The sequence below is a fragment of the Penicillium atrosanguineum genome (assembly GCF_028827265.1).
Source record: "Penicillium atrosanguineum strain IBT 20685 chromosome Unknown utg000006l_segment0_segment0, whole genome shotgun sequence".
Taxonomy (NCBI): domain Eukaryota; kingdom Fungi; phylum Ascomycota; class Eurotiomycetes; order Eurotiales; family Aspergillaceae; genus Penicillium; species Penicillium atrosanguineum.
The window spans coordinates 2,513,890-2,532,887 of NW_026623138.1; the positions used below are offsets into that span (position 1 = coordinate 2,513,890).

The following is an 18,998-nucleotide window of genomic DNA, read 5'->3' on the forward strand; positions in this document are numbered from 1 at the left end:
TCTAGTTGCTTGGTGTTTGGCGCTAGAACTGCGCGTTGTAGTAAGGTCGGTACCGCTTTAGGTAGCACCTAGAACTTTCGAGCGAATATGATGAACCAAGGTCCATTTCAATAGGTTAAAATATGGCGAGCTCTGCTTTCTAAATAATCCTCTTCCTAGAGTTGTCGCATCGGGTATCTCCTTGAAATTACATAAAGGCGCTAGATCCGACCATCCTACGATCATAGGCCTGTGTGGTGACACCTAGGGTTATAAAGGTGCTCAGCTGATGTTTGAAATGGACCTAATTAAGGCTTCATGGTTGGTCATTCCGTGGACAGTAATCGACTTATTGGGCTAGATTAATATCTCGCAACTTATCCATAGAGCATATGTAGAAAGAGGATAAACAGCAGGAAATATCTGTATTGAACCTTTCAGTTCATATTATGCATTGTAACATTACTACGTAATGTTTTGTTCCCCCCTCAATATCTGCCTAAATGCCTCTTTACTTGTTTCATGCCGAGAAGGGGAGGAGGCTTGAAGGATAGAACACTAATACTGAAGATTAAAACACCTTGACAGCGAAGCTTATTAGCGTCCACAGCACTTGCAATGTGACAGCCTCAGAGTGCACCAAATGATATTTTCTCTAAGATTTTGCTGTCCGTTGATCCTTTATTTTACAAATTCTCAAAGTAACCCGATATAACCCTGGAATTAAGCAGTTCATTCGTTGCTTTTTGCTCTCCAAACCTTTAGGCAGATGAGCCAAAGACCAGCTCCAATATACATAAATCCAGTAAATAGTTGAACTCTCAAATAAGGATACGAATTGGCAGTGCTGTCCCGTAGCTGCACCGCAATAGGTTCAGCAACAGCCGTAGGCGGTGCCAGAACAAGCCAGAAGAATCCTAATGCACCTGATAAATCGGCAAGCCCAACGATTTCAGCAGCAATTGGAGCTGCTGCTGCCCACAACGTCCCAGATTCTAGACCAACGATAATCGAGAAAAAGTATAGCACACCAGTAGAGTCGGAGAATGGCCAAATCACGAGGCAAAAGAGTCCAGCGAGCATGGATGCATATAGAGGAACCTCTATCCGGCCGAAATGGTCACTGAGAATGCCCACCAAAGGACGACCGAGGGCCTGGCCTAGACTCAATAGAGCACTGGCGATACTTCCTGTTTGTTGTGTCATGCCAACTGCTACCGCATAGCTGGACAGACTAAACAGCAAGGCAATGTAGCCCAGGCCACTAAATAGACCCCACGCGAGATAGAATATGTATTCGGGCTTCTTGAAAAGGCCAATTTTCATCAGCGATTGGTTAACTTTTGGATGATAGTTCGGCGGCAGTCGAAGAAGATTGCCACAGACGAGATTGACAACAAAGCATATGATACCGAGGATGCGCATAGCCCATGGATAACCGAGGCGCGTAATCATGGCATTGACAGCGAGTGAGTATGTCAATCCTCCGATGCCAGAACCACCGGCGACAATGCCATTGACAAGACTTCGGCGTTTGTGAAACCAATGTGAAACAACCCCGACAGAGCCGACAAAGGCAAAGCCCATTCCTAGCCCGAAGCATACGCCCTGAGAAAGGAAGAGTTGCCATGTTTTCTGCGCGAAGGAAGTTGTTATCAGAGAAACTGCGACGAGCACGCTGCCGATGCTGAGAGCAGGGCGCATTCCGTAATGATGGACAATGTATGTTGAGAGGGGAGATACGACAAAGGCCATTGCAATACTCAGTCCGCCAACAAATGCATATTCGAGGGCACTTGTGTTTGGAAAAGTATGGTCGGAGAGATAGTAGGAGAGAAGAACTCCATAAGCCTGTTAACGGTTAACTTTGATAAATTAAGGATTAAGTTCACAATGCATACGCTGTTCACACCCCATGTATGTGCATTGATGAGAAATACGGATGCCACACAGACCCATCCATAGCCGCCTTCAGGAAGTGGTTTCATTGATTCCTCGGCCGGCGATCTGATATTTCCGGTGTCCAGCTCGACGGCTGTATCTGAGGACTCGTCCCGCGAGCGTCCACACGAGGCAGTAGATGATATCATTCTTGATTCAATTGTTACCATTTCTGCTGATCTCGGCTTCAGGAGAAGTGAAAGCTTTATAAAAGATAATTATTAGCCTCTCTCCTCGTGGGTTCGGGCCTCTCGGCCCCGTTGCCCCGACACTATTCTTCCTACACATGGCTCTCTTGAAGTTCCAATATTGTATGTGTATGTGTCGGTTATTAGCTAGCAATCTGTATCACAGTATAGAATCTCCAATATATTATACCGAATTGATGAATCATGTCCACCAGTATCTCCGAAAAGCTCATACTACCCCGAATTAATCGAGGTGTGGATCCCAGACAACGCTTATTCCATCATCGGCGCTGCGGGGCCGAAAAGGCCGACGCTCTACCTGAACTACTCACACCACAACGTCTTGATGTTTCGAAAGGAAGCATCATCATGACCACATAATGGACGAGCAAGGAAATCATTATCAGTGGTCTCAGCAAGACCACCCCGGAACTAGCCGCTCGTGCGTGAGATGCTATCGGCGAAAGACACGATGCGATCGCAAAGCCCCCTGCTCACAATGCTCTCGTATGAGAATGATATGCACGTATCCGAGTGACAGGCGCGAGGCTAAGAAGACGCCCAGTTTGCAGGACATCTCTGATCGTCTGCAACGACTCGAGTCTCTCCTACTCGAGCAGAGAAACAGAGAACCATCAACGTCAGAAAGCTTACAGGCGAAGGTGCCTGACACGGAGACCCCTGGCATGTCAAATCTTCCTAAATCACTCTCTACCATTAAAGCACCGTCAAGGCCATGGGAAATTCTATTGAAAGACGGAGAGAGAGTTCATTATGTTGATAATGCCAATTTATTGGATCTTTTCCAAGATGTGAGCTCACTCTCTGTGCTTGAAAAGTGTCGGTATGTGCTAACAACCTCATAGGAAGAGCGCTTGAGACCTCCTGATCGCCAATCCTCTTGCGTAAAAGCCAGCGCATCCAGAACCAGAGACCTCAACTTATCAACTGGGATATCCCAAGTGCATGGCCAACACGAGAATCCAAATCACCTGTACCCAGACCCTCAGCTAGCACTGCGCTTATGGAAGACATACATCGAGAATGTAGACCCCGTGGTCAAAGTTCTGCACATTCCGACGACTCAGTCTTCCATGATAGCTTTGATAGCCGATCCGTCTCAAACCGTGTCGTCATTTTCTGCATTGGCATTTGCGGTCTACTTTGCTGCGACGACAAGCCTGACCGAAGATGAAATATCGAGTATATCTCCAGAAAATCGGTCGACGCTGTTGGAGAGGTTCAAAAATGGACTGAATCAGATAATCATTGAACTAAACCTGTTCAATGAACCCGATGTTACGACCATCGAGGCCATTGCCATATTTGCAGTGAGTTCAATTTCTCATGATTCTATGTTATTATGAAATCTGACCAGTTCTAGACATGCCTACGAGTCCACGACCCCAGCCGTGGTGTTTGGATCCTCATTGGCACTGCAATACGATTAGCACAATCCATCGGAATCCACCGCTACGGAGCCGCACTGGCATTAAGTCCATTCGAGACCGAGCGACGCCTCAGACTCTGGTGGCACCTTAACATGCTCGATTCAAGAGCACCTGAAGACCACGGATTCGCCTATAGCTTCGATTCAGTCAACCAGGGCCTTCGTCTCCCTCTCAATGTCAATGATAACTATCTCTTTCCGGAGATGGAAACGCTCCCGTTGGAGTTGGAGACCTGGACTCAGGCGTCTTTTGCTATAGTTTCTATTGAAACAACCACCCTCTTACAGAGAATGCTTGGCCCGACGGCGGTGGGACGGCATGATGACCTGACGGGTGATCTTATAGAGAAGAGGAAGGTCATGAGAGAACACAACGCTTGGTTGGGCAGGAAATTCTTTTCTGGAAAATCGCCTTCCAGGGTACAAACTGCTGCAGCGGCGCATCACCGCACGGCGTACATCAAGATGGAGTTTATGCTGCAGGCACGAGAGCATCTCACCTTCCCCGATGGTCATAAGCACTGCTCGACTCCTTTCCCTGCCAAGGGACTCTGTGAAATGGCTTTCCGAACGGCCTGTCGCGCGGTTGAGAGTAGTTACACTCTTCTCAGCGGTACGTCGTCTGCTAGATTTGCCTGGCTTTTTCAGTCGTATCCACAATGGTATGCTCTTGCGTACGTTTTGCGCTTCCTCTGTGCTGTGCCACTATCACCAGAGACTGAAGATGCCTGGGTTCTGGTAAATAAGACCTTCGACGCGTTGTCATACTCTCAAGATCTATCTGCGATGGATGCTGGACGGGGGAGTATTTGGAGATGCCTGGCTCGCATTCGACATCAAGTTGCGATTGCACGAGGCGAGGTCCGTCGAACTATAGCAGGTCAGAGGGGCGATGCTGGTGAGCCATGTGTAAATCATGCCGAGTCAGGCGCTGGCAATCTGAGTGACCAGGCTGTTTCTGGGGTTGAATGGCCTAGTCCGAAGATGCCTTCGTTGGATCCGAATTGGAATGTGGAGATGGATATGTTTGGCGACGCGTTGATGCCGGACATGCTTTGCTTGCCTGAATGGAGTGATATTGTGAATGGAAGGCTCGGCCTGTAGTACCTCACCATACCCAGCTTAGTTTAGTCACAGGGGGGCTATACTTGATATTACAAAGAAGCAGTTCACACAGTCAAGGCGAATAAAATGGAATTTGTTCCGTAACGCCATTAAACCAAAATAATGCTATGAGACACAAGATTGCGCTCAGATAATACGTCCCTGAAAGCAAAGCGGCTAAGAAGTACACGAAGGAGGTTCGATTCAAACACGGGGTCACACCAGGGCGATGTGTTTCTTGCCTCGAAAAGCAAAAGGAGAATAAAAAACTAAGAAAGCGAAAAATTTGGATCAATCAGACCGACTCCAGGGAATATCAACGCCATCTCGGGTCGCCAGAATGCTGGCGGCGCACATGTTGGGTATTACACAAAGAAAAATCATCAGTCTCCCAAGGGGAGATGGGGACGGAGCAAGGTTTTGACGTTTGCTGGTGTTGACCGGCTCGGAAATGCAGTTTTGATGCTATACTCAGCAACACCTTAGTCGCTAGTACGGCGTGCTGGGCGCTCTGGGCGCGGCTTGCGCAGACTCTTCATCCGGTTCAAGAAACCGCCACCGGGAGAACTAAGCTTGGAATCGTCGTAACGATCGTTGGTCGTTTTCCGCTCCAGGCCAGTGGGCTGCTTGGGGCTACTGGATGAGCGCACCCGACCACCTTCAGATTCCAGACGCGACTCTTGGATACGGGATCCCTTCTTGTCCCACTCCTCATCATAATCCGGGAAGAATGGGTTTCTCTCATTGCCGCGCGAGGAGGCGGAGTGGCTTGAGCCCAACACAGGGGCCGCCGGGGAGGAATAGCCACCTCCCTCACGAGCACTACTCTTGCCTCGTAGTCGCTGCGCCAAACTCTTCTTGCGCTGAAGACCTCCGGCCGGTGCAAGCTGTTGTTCGTTCTCACTCTGGCGACGCGCCATGGCTGCACGACTGGCGGGTGCACCATCTAAGAATGTGCTGGTACCTAGTCCGTGGCTCTCGGCTCCATGAACGGGCTCCACGCGCTGAAGGGGATCGAAGCTGACTGTGCCACTTCGTTGCACCCCAGAACTGGCGAAGTCGTTGTAGCCCTCCTCCATTCTGCCGTGGAACAAATTCAGGTCAATGTTAGAGTTGTTCGGACCAGCGCCACCCAATGCCATGTTAGTGGAATTCTTGGGGAATGCCTGCATGGGTGCGATTTTTGAGCCTTTGCGGTTACGGTGAGGGTTGCAAGCATCGAAGGGACCATCGTGGTGGAACACTGTAATAGCGGTCAATATATAGATGACATCGCATTAGAATATTAGAAAAACTCACTGCCAGTGCCATAGATGCTTGTCACATCCAACTTGTCAATGATATCCAGTCGGCGGTCCTTGCGAGAGGAACGGGACTTGCCATCACGGTGACGGGCCTCGCGCTCGCGGCGCCGCTCTCGTCGACGCTTGTCGTCATCATCATCAAACAGCTTTGAAGACCGGTCCATTACCGATGACTCGGAATTCCGGCGCGGTCGGCGAGACGTAGCCTCGCGGGAACCCGACTTGGGAGGGTCTGCGAAAATATCGAAAGGATCCTTTGATTTGGACTCCGCAGGGCGCCCAGATGGCCGCTCTCTTGAAGTGCGATTACGGTCGGAGCGGTCAGGACGACCGAGGCGGTCCGGTCGTGCGGGGTGCATTTTTGAGGCATCTGGGGCTGGTCGGGCGCTATTCATAGTCTGAGCGGGAACGGGAGCGGGGGCGGGCTTCATTGAGAGATTCTCCTGCGACAAGTCAGTGGCCGTGAAACCCCCAATTCTATTCAAAGGACATACGAAGAGTGCTCGGGTGTTGCTGGTCATATCCTGTTGCTCGACTGGGGAGAACATGGCGGCACTTGTAGACATTCCAGGGGCTGATTGCGGTGAGAGCGCGTCGGTGTCGTCCAGGAAAGGATTTGTCGATCGTGGACGTTCTGGACGAGCACTGGTCGTCGATGCGTTGGCCGGAGAGAGAGTACGGTTTCTGAAAGGGTTGTTTGAGCCAAAATTGGCTGCTGTGGGCGAAACTTGACTGCCTGTGATGGGAAATCTAGTCAATTTCGAAGTCCAAATATCTTGCAACGAGGCATTAGGGGGGATTTAAAAGCAAATAGAGCAAATAACAGGGGGTTGTGCAGCACAGGACAACAAGTAATGGGGTTATCAGAGCAATCGCAGCAATCAGAGGCCATTCTGGCGAGCATTACGCACCTGTCGGCGCCAGCGACACGCCGGGCGGGTACCCGAGCGCTGGAGGGGCATTCATTGTGAGATGAAACGGAGGCAAGTGGAGGAGGTTGATGTGTCGGAAGAAGCGTTAGGGTGTCGCACGAGGAGAGTTGAAACAGGAGGGAGTCAGGAGAGTAAAGAGAGAAGAGGAAGATGAATGGGGGCAAAAAGGGACACGGGATCAACGGGGGGGGGGGAAGTTGAGTACGTAAAGACGATCTCCCACTTTATTCTTCTTTCTTCACTCTTCCCTTTTCCCTTTTCCTTCCCCTATTTTCAACATCCCTGTGGAAACCTTACTCACTTTTAATTCCTGATCCAAGGCTTTTTGTTACTATCTTGACTACCCGGGTCGCTGACCTGCAGAACACGTCCCCCAGACTCACAAATCCAGGGGCGTCCACCCTCGCGATCGACACGACTCCACACTGTGGCGTGGACTTCCGAATTTCCCCTGTCACCCTCATCCAGCGCTGCACTGAGATGGGCAATGGTCCTAATTTTTATTCTTTTGGGGAGGATTCCTTTATCCAGCCGTTCGGAATGACGTTTGCATTCCTCATGCCTGGTTGTGTCTTCTCTGATGTCATCTATTGGCAAGAATGTGGTTTGTCTCATGTAAGGTACCGGTACCCGGTACCTCTCACCTCTCATTGCGCGATCTCGCACGGTCCTAGAGATCCAGTGGTGACAGGACGATCAGACGCTCACGCCCTGACCCGCGGTTATGCCCGATAACTATTTACTAGCCATAGTAGAAGACCCCCCTTCGTAGCATTTGACATGTACAGACGTCTGGGTTCAATAGCGCCGACTGTTGGCATCGAGATTGCTGACCGCATTACTCTGAAATTCCTTTTCGCTTCGTTTATCATCTTCACATGGTTCTACCTTGTCCGGAGTTCATGGAGGAGATCAGTCTGGTTGCTGGACACCGCTTTAGATGGCCGCAGTGCCAATGTCGGCTGCCGACAAGGCCCAAGGCACTGACCACGAATTGCAGTTCATGCCGCTTCAATGCCAATAGCTGTTCCGTGAGCAGCCAGGAAACCTGGTGCTGGTTGCCGTGTCCTGACCACGTCCATCCCGGTCATGCAGACACGCTGAACTCAACTAGACACAAACATGCAAGGGCCTCGGCTTGGGGAGTACGTGGCTCCTGGACAGCTCTCGGCTAGATCTTGCAAATGCACAATCAGACATCGGGAACCTTGAAACCTGGCAAAGATAAGAATAACTAGCGTGCTAGACCAACGTAAGCCGAGATCCATAGAAGTATGGAACCTATTTTTAGAACCCGAGTCATCCATGGATCCAACTTTTCAGCCCTAGAATGTTTACATCTGAATCATACCCCTGATCCATGGAAACTGTGAAGATGGGAGCCCAGCTGAGACTGGTATCGGCGCTTAAAATCACATTGCCAGATATCGATCGACGGTCGTCATCGCGTAGAAGAGGTAGTGGTGACACTGTCACCCGCCTCATGGAAGGAGCAATATCGGGCCAGTGATTGCAAGGACTGACCGGTATTCCTGCATCTTCTCCATCTCACAAGAATGGAACAGCATCCAAGGGGTTTAGTGATGATCGTCACATGATAGGACTCGGTAGACATACTTTGTCTATCTCCAACGAGAGAAAAAGCAAGCTCGTTCATCCTTTAGTCAATGATTTGCCGAGCTTCACGATGGCCACGTCGGGGCCTACCTGGCTGTGGCATGAGCAGCAGTGGACCACGTGCCCTACACCCATCCCGAGAGAGTACCCGTGGTGGATATTTCTGGACTATGCGCTGGGAAATAGGGCGGAGCGCCCCCTTGGAACAGGTTGACAGATGGGACGCCCGCGAGCATAGTAAACAGGAGATGTTTCAGTGGGAGCCGAGCATCCATCTGGATTGCAACCTGGTATGTGAAAAGAGCGGTGTGCCAGTGTTGGATACTTAATCAGTCTTTGATGTCGATTCAACGGGGACATGTGAACTGTTCTTTAGGTTCAAGGAGGCACGGATGGTACAGCCTGTATTTAAATGACGATTTATCTGAAGACACGTATTTGAAGTGCGCGGTAGCACCACCTTGAGGTGTTCATTAGATGACTCTCATACTTGAGCTAAATTTGAAGAACTCTAAATAATGTGTTGAAGCTGTAATGCACGTATTAAAGATTGCCTATATATCATCATCTTACACGTTAACAATTGCCGTGGTGAACGATCTATGATTGTAAAAGAGCCAGATAACTCCATACAGAACAACTAAAGAGGAATGAGCTAAAGGATGCAAGATTGGTGGATCGAATAAACCATTTACGAAGGAATAAATCTCAGTATTTACTCCACCCCTACCCAGGATTTGCTAAGTGTCCACAGTTCTATTTCCTTTGCCTCATCAAATGCCCAACTGCCAAATCCATATTCGAGTACATCCCCGTCCGAGACTGGACAAATATGCCAGTGCGCGCTTGTCCTGCACCACCGCCTTCATTTCTTCCTGGGGGTATTTCTGGAGGTTGGAGCTCACAAAGGCCCCAGGATGTACGCTAAAGCCATGAAGACCCTGCGCTCCGTATAAGCGCTCAATTTGGGTGGTCATATAGATATTAGCCGTCTGCTAGATCCATAAGCAAGCCATCCGTTGTAGTTTCCTTCAAAGTTGATATTGTTAAGAGGAAAAGGGCTATAGCGATGAACCGCTGAGGAAAGGCTGACGACACGGGAATGGAAGTCTGGCGTGGAACGTGCGGTTTCCAGAAGGGTTTCTTTTAGTAGATAGAAGAGCAGAAAATGCGACACGTGATTCGTTCCAAACTGAAGCTCAAAGCCATCCTTGGTCCGACTTTCTGGAGTATTTATCACCTGTATCGAAGAGTGAGCTGTTGCCATCGCGAGAAATCCGTTTTGAATACACTCACAGCCGCGTTGTTAATAAGAATGTTAAGCTTGGAACTTTGTTTGAGAAACTCCTTAACGCACGCCCGAACACTCGAAAGGTCCGTCTAGTCCATGAAAAGAAGCTTCACACGCCCAGTATCGAGCAAGGAACCCAAAGCTTCCTTCGCCTTTTCGAGGTTCCGGGCTGTACCAAAGACAGTCGCTCCAGTAGATGCCAAGACACGCACAGTCTCAACACCGATTCCAGAGGAAACGCCGGTAATCAGCACAACCTTATCGCCCCATCGGTTGACTAGGCTTTCATCTTCAATGATTTGACTTCCCTGTACACGCGAGTCCCCCGGGCCATTGAGAAGTTCCCACCGATTGTGCTCGGCATACCGACCGTAGAGCTGAAAAAGAGCTCGAGAAATCATCGACATATCTGACAGTAGTAGCGACGAGGTTCCAAATGAACCAGTGAAGCTCAAATGTAAATGTAGTAAGGTTGGACAGAGTGGATTGAGCTGCCAAATGCAACTTTTTCTGTTATCTTTGTGCGGTGGGAGACGTTTCTATGCTTTCAGCATAATAAGAACAGAGAAACGTTAGGTGGATGGTTGGGGGTTGGGCGTCGCCTAAGCGGATTGGATTCGGTATTACCTAGTGTTTTACATGCACTGTACCTTAAGCTGCAACAGAGAGCGCGACAGATTAGCAGACATGCACCAGTATTGAGCGAGAAGCGACGTGCACATGCCTATATTGATCGACGCATGTCACACGCAAAACGCTGCTGGCTTGGATTTAAGGGGCCTCGTATGTCGTCGTTGTCTTTCTATTTCTCCACGTCGCTGCCTTTGACTTGGCAAACAACCCACTTCTCCATTGTTACCCGACTCATTAACTAGTCGTGAGATTCCAGCATTGTGAATGTTTTCTTATATACACAGGTCATTTGTCGTTGGCCAACTCGTTGCTGGAACCCGAAGTTGATGTCTTGGGTGAGGGGTAAATAGATGTACATATGGCTTGCCAGGTGACTGAATCCATCACATCATCCCTAATTTCTGAAAATGAATGTGTCACATTTCCGAGTTATTGGAATGCTCAATTCAAGACTAAATCACGGATTTAGACACCATGTTCAGTGGGAAGATAGCAATCAAGCATCAAGCTCAAGGATGCCAGCATGGGGCTTGGGAGGGTACATGAGGACCGAGGCCCATGAAGTACCCACCTAGACGTAACACGTTCGCCGGAACAATTATCCCTGCATAAACTACCTACTCTACCAGAATGAAAAGAGGGAATGCTACGTAGACCATGATTTCAAAAAAGGAGGGCGATATTTAATGTTTCTCGAGTATATCGGTGGTATAAGGTCTGTTAGGCAGGAATGAGGAAATGCAAGCCAACCGAACGCCTGATCTTGTAAACGCCAAAACCCAAGGGAATTGTTCTCCCGGATAGCAGGACTGAGAACCCGTCCAAGATGGCTGTATCCGCGGAGGCCCGGAAACCAAACCCGAAAGGCGCTCCGGAATGGACGCCGAAGCAAACATACAAAAAGCAAAGTTTATAAAACATGAATCCTGTCCATGCTCACTGGATTGTAGGTGTGACTGTAACACCTTCTTCTAGGGGCCTGCCCTCGCCTTGGTCTCTGGACTACAAGGTCACGCTCTCGAGGTCACGCATGACGATACCCATCTGTGCTCGCTTGGCAGCTTCGGCCACGAGGCTAAAGTCTTGTAGGAATGGTGCAGTGGCTGTTGGACCCCCAAGGCCCTCGACTTGGTGTGAGTAGCAAGCGGTGGCGGCCTGATTGGCGGATACTGCCTCCGATAGAGGAACAGCTCCGGGATTTTCGTTCTGGATAGTGACTGGAAGGCCGACACAGTGGGACGAGTCATTCAGTGCCTGGGAGAGAGGCTGCGCCTGGGACATGGCGGCCTGCGGAATCCCGGCCGAGGTAGGTTGCAGAGGGGCAGTGAAGGCCCGGGTAGTCGGTTTGGAGGAGAGATCGAAAGGGTTCGACGACTGTGTTAGGGTGTTGGTGAGGGGGGAGGGCGCGAGGGTCGAGGTGGCGGAGAAGGGCTGAGCGGGGTTTTGAGGAGCATGGGCTGATCGTAAAGTAGAGTCCATGGTGCCGCAGAGACTAGTTTATGCGGAGTGGCGCTGGTAAGTGTGATGCAAGTGATATTTGTATGGATCTGGGGACCCGCAGAGATCGAAGTGAAGCCACAGTGAAAGAATGTAGCGTTGCGGCACCCCGGATGACGGCAGGAACGTCGGCAAGGGACCAGAAATCTGGGGCAAGATTTAAGGTCTCGAAGAAGTGGAAGAAGGGGGAGATCCCAGATCGCTTAGGGAATGACGTCTGGGAAGGGGAAGTAGGAAGTGGGCAGTGGAAAGTGGCAAGTGGAAAGTGGAAGTTGAGGGGGTGCATGGAAGGAAAAGAGAAAGGAAGTTTTAGGCTGGAGTGATTGCCCCCCCCCCGAGTGGAAAATCATCAGATTCCCATCGCGGCGTCAATCCGAATATTACCCAGTACAATACATGTATCTCCACGCCTCTCCACATGCCCGAAACTACCGTTCATGGCAAATTACCGTATGTAATTACAGATGCCTCGGCCAGAGTCACATGATGGGCACATGTAGCGTTCATGATTCTTATCGCAGCCTTTGCCTAGGCTGTTCGACTCGATCCTAGCATGGTTCGCATGGGCGATACAAAGTACGCCCATCGACTTATCGGCATTTGGGTAGGGATCCCCGTGTACCCTAATTGGTTGCCGCGGGACTACATTCCAGGATCGACCCCGAGATACCTGATCCCTGATCTACAAAAGGTCAATGAGATTCGCGCTTTGATGCCGATCACTGGAATATATCCTGTTATGCGATGAACAGGTCCGAAGCAAACCTAGATCACACCTAGATCGCACCCACCCTGGAAGATCCCACCTAGATGCTACTCTGCTCAATCAACGTCACGATGCTTTCGGAGAAACCCCATTCCTGCCTTAGGCACCATTTGCCCCGCCTCCGATAAGAAAATTGATAAACGATATTTTTCTTCTTTCGGGCAACAACGAGAATATAGCACCATGGCCGAGGAAGAATATAGCACGGGGGATTTGTTCCAGGACCCCGAGGGATTTTATCCCGAGGAGGCCCAGCCTACATTCGCGGAGCACAAGATGTTGTCTGGTGAGACCGTGCGCGTGCGTCTTGTGGGCAGCCACCCACTCTATGTACGGCTTCACCACAAGGAAACTTGCCTACCACCCTCAATGGCAAAGCTTGCGAATCTGGAACGATAAATCTAACTTCCTAACAGGGCAATCTTCTCTGGAATGCCGGCCGGACCAGCTCACACTACATTGAGGAGCATACCGACCAGTTGATCCGGGACAAGGACGTTCTCGAGATCGGCGCGGCTGCCGGTGTTCCGAGTATCGTGAGCGCCATTCAAGGCGCTCGTACCGTGGTCATGACTGACTATTATGATCCGGACTTGGTGCAAAATATGCAGTACAATGCCGATTTGTCCGCCCACCTGATTCCCGAGGCCCCGGAGTCTCGAAAGCGGCTCTATGTCGAAGGCTACAAATGGGGCAACCCGGTGGAACCCCTTCTTGCCTATCTGCCCCCTACCACAGATGGTATGGAAGCTAAATTTGACGTTCTGATCATGGCCGATGTAATTTATGCTCACCGTGAGCACGGGAACCTCGTCAAGATCATGCAGCAGACCTTGAAGAAAAACTCGACCTCTGTTGCCCTTGTCATTTTCACAGCCTATCAGCCTTGGCTGTTGCCCCAGACGGAGCGCTTCTTCCCGTTAGCTGAAGCTGGCGGGTTTACTGTGACCAAAATCTTTGAAAAGCTTATGGGTGAAGTCCTCTTCGAGAACGACCCCGGTGTAAGTATATCTCATACTAAGGCTGCAGTAACCTGACTAACAATCTATAGGATGAGAAAATCCGGCGCACCGTGTTTGGGTACGAGCTTCGATGGGCACCAGATCAATTGGAGGGCACTGCTGGCAAGACCGCTTAAAAGTTGAAATGATACCCTTGCATCTACAAAAAGTTGTATAGAAAGGAGTTGTGGATTATTCCCACTTGAGATTGATGATAATGCAGTATTGCAATTCTTTGAAAATGACTAATGGTATCTCCCAAACCAGCGGTAGCGGATAAGCATGTACAAAGACGTGCAGAAAGATGCTCGGGAAAACCAACGCGCGTGGACATGGAAACCTTCAAGCTACGATCAGGCCTGCTTTAGTGTCCCACCATCGCCTGGTGAGCTTCAGAGTATCTGTTGCCGTGGGGCTTGGCAGAATCGACAATCCTCCTCATTTCCTGCTTCTCCTCATCGGTCAATTCAATATCTCGAGATGCCCAGTTGTCTTCCAAGCGCTTCGCCTTAGTGGTACCGGGAATGGCAATCATCCCCTGAGCAGCAACCCAGGCAAGAGCAACTTGACTAACTGGGCAGCCTCTTCGGGAAGAGATCTTCTTGATCTCTTCAACGATTGCCTTGTTCTTGTAAAAGTTGTCGCCTTGGAACTTGGGAGCTAAAGATGTCTGTCAGTCTCCAGCTTAGTAACCATATCAGGGAATTGACTGACAGTTTCGACGGAAATCGTCCGGTGCAAAGTCATCAGGGGTCTTGTAGTCAAAGTTGTCAACGAGCCAGCCGTGTCCGAGCGGGCTGTAGGCGACATAGGCCACTCCGAGTTCCGTGCAAGCTTCAATGAGGCCGTCCGTCTCGTGTACTGTTTCGAAGGCGGAGTACTCGGCCTGGACGGCATCGATCTTGGCGACTGTGGATGTCAGTAGAAGACGATCAAATATTTCCAAAAAAGCAACCTACTCGAATTGGCTTTGCGCAGTGTCTTGGCAGAGCATTCTGAAAGGCCAATGTACTTGGTCTTTCCGGCCTTGCGAATTTTATCAAGTGCGGGGATAGATTCCTCGAGAGGCGTGTCTAAAATGGTCAATAAAATACCAGCCATAGTAATCAGTGCAGCATACTGGGATCGATGCGATGCAAATAGTAGAGATCCGGAGCAAAGCCCAGTCTTTCGATAGTACCATCGATGTACTCCTTGATATGAGAGGCGGAATTGGTGATCGAGCGGTCTCCAAAGACGTCAAAGCCACACTTTGAGGCAACTATTGAAATGTCAGTCCCAAACTACTATCGAAAAGATTGTCGCCTCACTGAAAATCTTATCCCGAACGTTGTGCTTTCTGATGAACTCTCCCAGTAGCTTCTCGTTCACACCGGCTTGATAGACAACCTAAGTGGATGTTAGAATCGATCCTTTTCTTCAACATTCATCAAGTGACTTGCGGCGGTGTCCCAGAAGGTGCATCCCAGTTCGATTGCCTTCAACAGCACGGGTTCGGCTTCCTCGAGGCTCAGGTTGCTACCCAAGCCAAAGCTGAGGCCCATGGCGCCGAAGCCCGGCGAGGGGACCTGGATGCTACCAAAGGGGAGTGTCTTGACCATTTTGTCTCTTGAGAATTTGTTTCGATTGATGATTGATGCGTTGAGGGTAGATGTATAATGGCGGAAGGCAGCTTAAATAGGATCCAGGTTTGAAAACGACGTCGGCGTTAACCTCCAGACCCGAGAATTCGCATAAACATCTCCATGACGTTATGCCCCGCCTAAGCGACTATATCCGTAGCTACCTCTCTTCATTCTACTATTTTCCTATGACCAAGATTGGATTCTCTAGGGATTATGCCTCCTTTTGGTGACCCTGAACTTGTTGCTGTCATGTTGCCACCTGTTACTTGTTCAGAGCAACATGATAATCTTCTCACAGAGCAAGCACCTGGAAAGAGAGATTGGAGGACCGTCTGCAGAGCATCGGGTTCCTTTGCAGCTAAGAGGCTGGACTACGGATGACACTTTCCGCGGTTAAACCCCGGCCTATCTCCGATCGGGTGCATCGTGCTGACTGCCTTCGCATTGCCGAATGAGCAATTCTTGGATGCAATATTGTGGAGCCGAGATGACCATGATGACATCCTCTCTGCCATTGGGTCAGATCTTTGAAGTTTCTCCGCATTCTCGGCATTCTCAGCATCTGAAGCATCTTGATGCCCCTTCGCAGCCATTAGTCATGGCAAAACAGCTATGTGAAATGAAGAATCTTTTAGCTTCGTACGAAGAAGTAATCCGCAAAGCCGCGAAAACTCATTATGGACAAACACGATGTGATGCACTGGCCGTATTAGACTGCCGTGATACGGTGCGAATGTGCAAAGTAATTGGTTGAATTCCGATTCTCACTAGCGGCACTGCACATTCAAGTCCGAACTTCAACCATTATTTGAGGGCCACGGATCCTTCCATAGACATCTCACTGATGGACGACCAAAGCGACGAAGCGATTCTTATCTGGGCCGAGCTCCAGGTCCCTGAAGATCCAGAGCTAGAACCCTATTTTCAGCCACTCCTCCAGGTTCCGGGACACGAGGGGTCGGGATGGGGAAGAGTTCAGGAGCGCCCGGGCACAATTATTTTGTTAACAGCTAAGTTGTGCTTCGACTCGGCACCATGTCCGTCCACCAACGTCTTATCGTAAAGCATAGGAGAGAACCTCAAGCATGAGGGAATTCACAGCCTCGCCTTCCGCACAGCTCTATCGGGAGAATCTTGAGAGTGGAGGAATAACACACATATACTCTCGCGAGACACGCTCTCGTAGATATTACTGGATCCGCGCCTTCCTAGAATCATATGTTCAATTGTTCTGGGTCTACTATCCGACACCTATAACTAAAGCTCAGGAGGCCCAAATTTCGCAGCTCAAAGGCATTCGTGAACCCGCCCGCTCGATTAACGGCCAAGACTATCGCGACGAAAAACGTCAACTCCATTATCCTCTAAAGCTATGGGCCTACGATTTTGAATTCGTGCATGGCCAAGAAGCTCAGTTGATGCTATGGCCACATTTCTGGCGGGATGCAGACGCGGCTGAGTACAGGCACGTAGGGAAATACACCACGACTGGTCACTCCGCAGTCGGGGGCAGAACACTACTGGAGAGGCTCGGTGACAATTTGGAGAAAGTGGGATCTATTGAATGGAAAGAAGAGTTCATTGATTTTAAGCCAATTACTTTTACCTAGGTAGCCATAAGAGAATGAATAAAACCATCTATAGTTTATAGGGAACAACCCAAGCTTGGGGCCAAACGAGTCGAGATCGAAAAGCGGAGTCACATGTCTTCACCCCGCCAAAAAAAAAGTTCGCCCACTTTCAACACAGCAACAGCCCACGATGCCGGTACGTCGAGCTACAGTTGTCTATACGAAGCCCTTACTGACGAGCAATTAGCTTGTGATACTCACCGGATACCCCTGCTCCGGTCTCACATACCGTGCAAACCAGCTCGCGTCCCTTATCGAGAAAACGCAGGATGCGATCTTCGCGTCCTCCGAGTCCGCATCGCCGGTCACATTAAAGGCTCGGTATAAAGTCCACGTTGTCCCTTCACATGACGCATCGCATCCGAGAACTGTGTACGACCATGCACGGACGGAGAAGGAGGCGCGTGGTGTTGCGTATGCGCGCGCGAAGCGGGCTTTGACGAAGGACAGCATTGTCCTCCTCGATGGGATGAATTATATCAAGGGATGGAGGTATCAGCTCTGGTGTGAAACCAAGGCTGCTGGGACAACATGCTGCGTGGTATGGCTTGAAACCTTGTCCATTAAACAAGGGCGATGGAGGGCTAATGGGGGAATGCTTAGGTTCATGTTGGAACACCAATTGACCAGTGCGTCGCCAACAATGACGCTCGGTTGAAGCGACAGGCTCAGAAAGACGACTCACAGACTCCCGAGAAAACGACAGTGTCCGGCGAAGCTCAGTCTACCGACAACGAGGAGCCTTACCCCTCAGACCTGCTTAACAACCTCATCTTCCGTTACGAAGAACCCAGCACCCACAGCCGCTGGGACAAACCTTTATTCACCGTCCCCTGGGAAGATAAGGAGCCTCCCGTTGCGGATATCTTCCAAGCTCTCACAGGAGTTGTCCTGCCATCCACAGAGACACCTACAGATACCCCGGTATCAGCTCTCACTGAATCACTTGCATCATCCACTATTTCCGAAGTCGCCAGCACAACTACCACGGGCAGAGCCTTTGGTCGCGGGCAGTCACTACGACCCAGGATTATCCCTCACCAGGCCACTGTCCAAGCCGCCGCAACGGACTCGGGCGCTCTGTACGCCATGGAAAAGCGCACGTCAGCTATTGTAACAGCCGTCCGCACCTTCACGCAATCGTCTCCGTCCGCCGAGGCTGCCCTTGCGCAGAGTAAAGACTTCAACGGTATCACTATTGACGTGCCCGATGCATCTATCCCCATTATTGTCCCGGCCCATATTGCTACCACCGGTACAACCGACGAGCTAGCCGGCGCAGGTGGCATTCTGGCCCAGCCGAAGCTTCAAAGACTGCGTAGGCAGTGGATCACTCTGAACCGACAGTATATTGGGCATGGCCATGGAGCGGGAACTGGGGGATTGTCAGATGCCCAGATCCCAGACGCATTTGTGCGGTTTTTGAACTCAAATATCAGTGGCGACGACGCGGACGCGTAGTTCGTTTAGACCAGTGCATAGATGACGGGGAGATAGGGGTCATTTCTATTTGGAAAAAACTGCATAGACTAGCCATGATTTAACGAGGTTATGATTCAAAATTCTCTTACTCTTATTAACTTTTGCTACGAAGAGCCCTGGGTTTGTTACATTCAACTGGTCAAGTTGTGTGCAATGATCAATAATCAATTGAACTAAATAATCAACTCAAGAAGGAACAAAACAAAACAAAACAAAAATGATCTATCAAGCAAAACATCAATGCTGAAACAAAAGTCTATTGTCGTTCGCGCCGATCCTCCTCTTTTCTTTCCCCTCTGATTCGAGGTGCGTGGCTGTTAGGCCACCGTTGTTCACTTTATCCTTCCCATCCCATTTGGGTGATGCCTTATTCCAGGTTTAGTCAGAGAGTCTCGTCTATACATGGAGTTGAGATCAAGGACTCCGTGGTGCTTCGGAGTGCCCGGCTCCAGAACCCTTGGATCTCCAGATAGGTCCGTTCGTGACGACCGTGGTGGGCGCCTTGTGGCATCGGCTGCAGGGTCGAACCGTGGCTGCTCCTTGGATAAAGGGCAATA

The 18,998-nt window shown here is 50.1% G+C and overlaps 8 protein-coding genes across 8 annotated transcripts; 3 read left to right on the forward strand and 5 right to left on the reverse strand.

The window, feature by feature from the left end:
• Positions 1-711: 711 nt before the first annotated feature.
• N7443_008093 (MCT family MFS transporter) lies at positions 712-2,090 on the reverse strand (the record flags this gene model as incomplete). The annotated part of the gene is made up of 2 exons (XM_056888149.1): positions 712-1,830; positions 1,881-2,090. The coding sequence occupies 2 exons, from the start codon at positions 2,088-2,090 to the stop codon at positions 712-714; spliced, it is 1,329 nt and encodes a 442-aa protein (XP_056739840.1).
• Positions 2,091-2,623: 533 nt separating this feature from the next.
• On the forward strand, positions 2,624-4,662 carry N7443_008094 (fungal specific transcription factor domain-containing protein; the record flags this gene model as incomplete). Its single annotated transcript, XM_056888150.1, has 3 exons — positions 2,624-2,920; positions 2,975-3,439; positions 3,493-4,662. The coding sequence occupies 3 exons, from the start codon at positions 2,624-2,626 to the stop codon at positions 4,660-4,662; spliced, it is 1,932 nt and encodes a 643-aa protein (XP_056739841.1).
• A 482-nt stretch (positions 4,663-5,144) lies between these two features.
• N7443_008095 (Pal1 family protein) lies at positions 5,145-6,932 on the reverse strand (the record flags this gene model as incomplete). The annotated part of the gene is made up of 4 exons (XM_056888151.1): positions 5,145-5,905; positions 5,962-6,409; positions 6,461-6,702; positions 6,878-6,932. 4 exons carry the CDS (start codon positions 6,930-6,932, stop codon positions 5,145-5,147), a joined length of 1,506 nt encoding a protein of 501 aa, XP_056739842.1.
• A 2,567-nt stretch (positions 6,933-9,499) lies between these two features.
• Positions 9,500-10,213, reverse strand: N7443_008096 (DNA-directed RNA polymerase III subunit RPC1; the record flags this gene model as incomplete). The annotated part of the gene is given in 4 exon segments (XM_056888152.1): positions 9,500-9,592; positions 9,609-9,755; positions 9,812-9,895; positions 9,920-10,213. 4 exon segments carry the CDS (start codon positions 10,211-10,213, stop codon positions 9,500-9,502), a joined length of 618 nt encoding a protein of 205 aa, XP_056739843.1.
• Positions 10,214-11,441: 1,228 nt separating this feature from the next.
• N7443_008097 (uncharacterized protein) lies at positions 11,442-11,918 on the reverse strand (the record flags this gene model as incomplete). Its single annotated transcript, XM_056888153.1, has 1 exon — positions 11,442-11,918. One exon carries the CDS (start codon positions 11,916-11,918, stop codon positions 11,442-11,444), a length of 477 nt encoding a protein of 158 aa, XP_056739844.1.
• Positions 11,919-12,885: 967 nt separating this feature from the next.
• On the forward strand, positions 12,886-13,840 carry efm7 (putative nicotinamide N-methyltransferase Nnt1; the record flags this gene model as incomplete). The annotated part of the gene is made up of 3 exons (XM_056888154.1): positions 12,886-13,032; positions 13,119-13,703; positions 13,754-13,840. The coding sequence occupies 3 exons, from the start codon at positions 12,886-12,888 to the stop codon at positions 13,838-13,840; spliced, it is 819 nt and encodes a 272-aa protein (XP_056739845.1).
• A 227-nt stretch (positions 13,841-14,067) lies between these two features.
• Positions 14,068-15,304, reverse strand: N7443_008099 (uncharacterized protein; the record flags this gene model as incomplete). Its single annotated transcript, XM_056888155.1, has 6 exons — positions 14,068-14,363; positions 14,418-14,612; positions 14,663-14,776; positions 14,824-14,964; positions 15,014-15,092; positions 15,146-15,304. The coding sequence occupies 6 exons, from the start codon at positions 15,302-15,304 to the stop codon at positions 14,068-14,070; spliced, it is 984 nt and encodes a 327-aa protein (XP_056739846.1).
• A 1,785-nt stretch (positions 15,305-17,089) lies between these two features.
• Positions 17,090-18,420, forward strand: N7443_008100 (putative RNA polymerase II Elongator complex associated protein Kti12; the record flags this gene model as incomplete). The annotated part of the gene is made up of 3 exons (XM_056888156.1): positions 17,090-17,095; positions 17,147-17,500; positions 17,563-18,420. 3 exons carry the CDS (start codon positions 17,090-17,092, stop codon positions 18,418-18,420), a joined length of 1,218 nt encoding a protein of 405 aa, XP_056739847.1.
• Between the last annotated feature and the right edge of the window lie 578 nt (positions 18,421-18,998).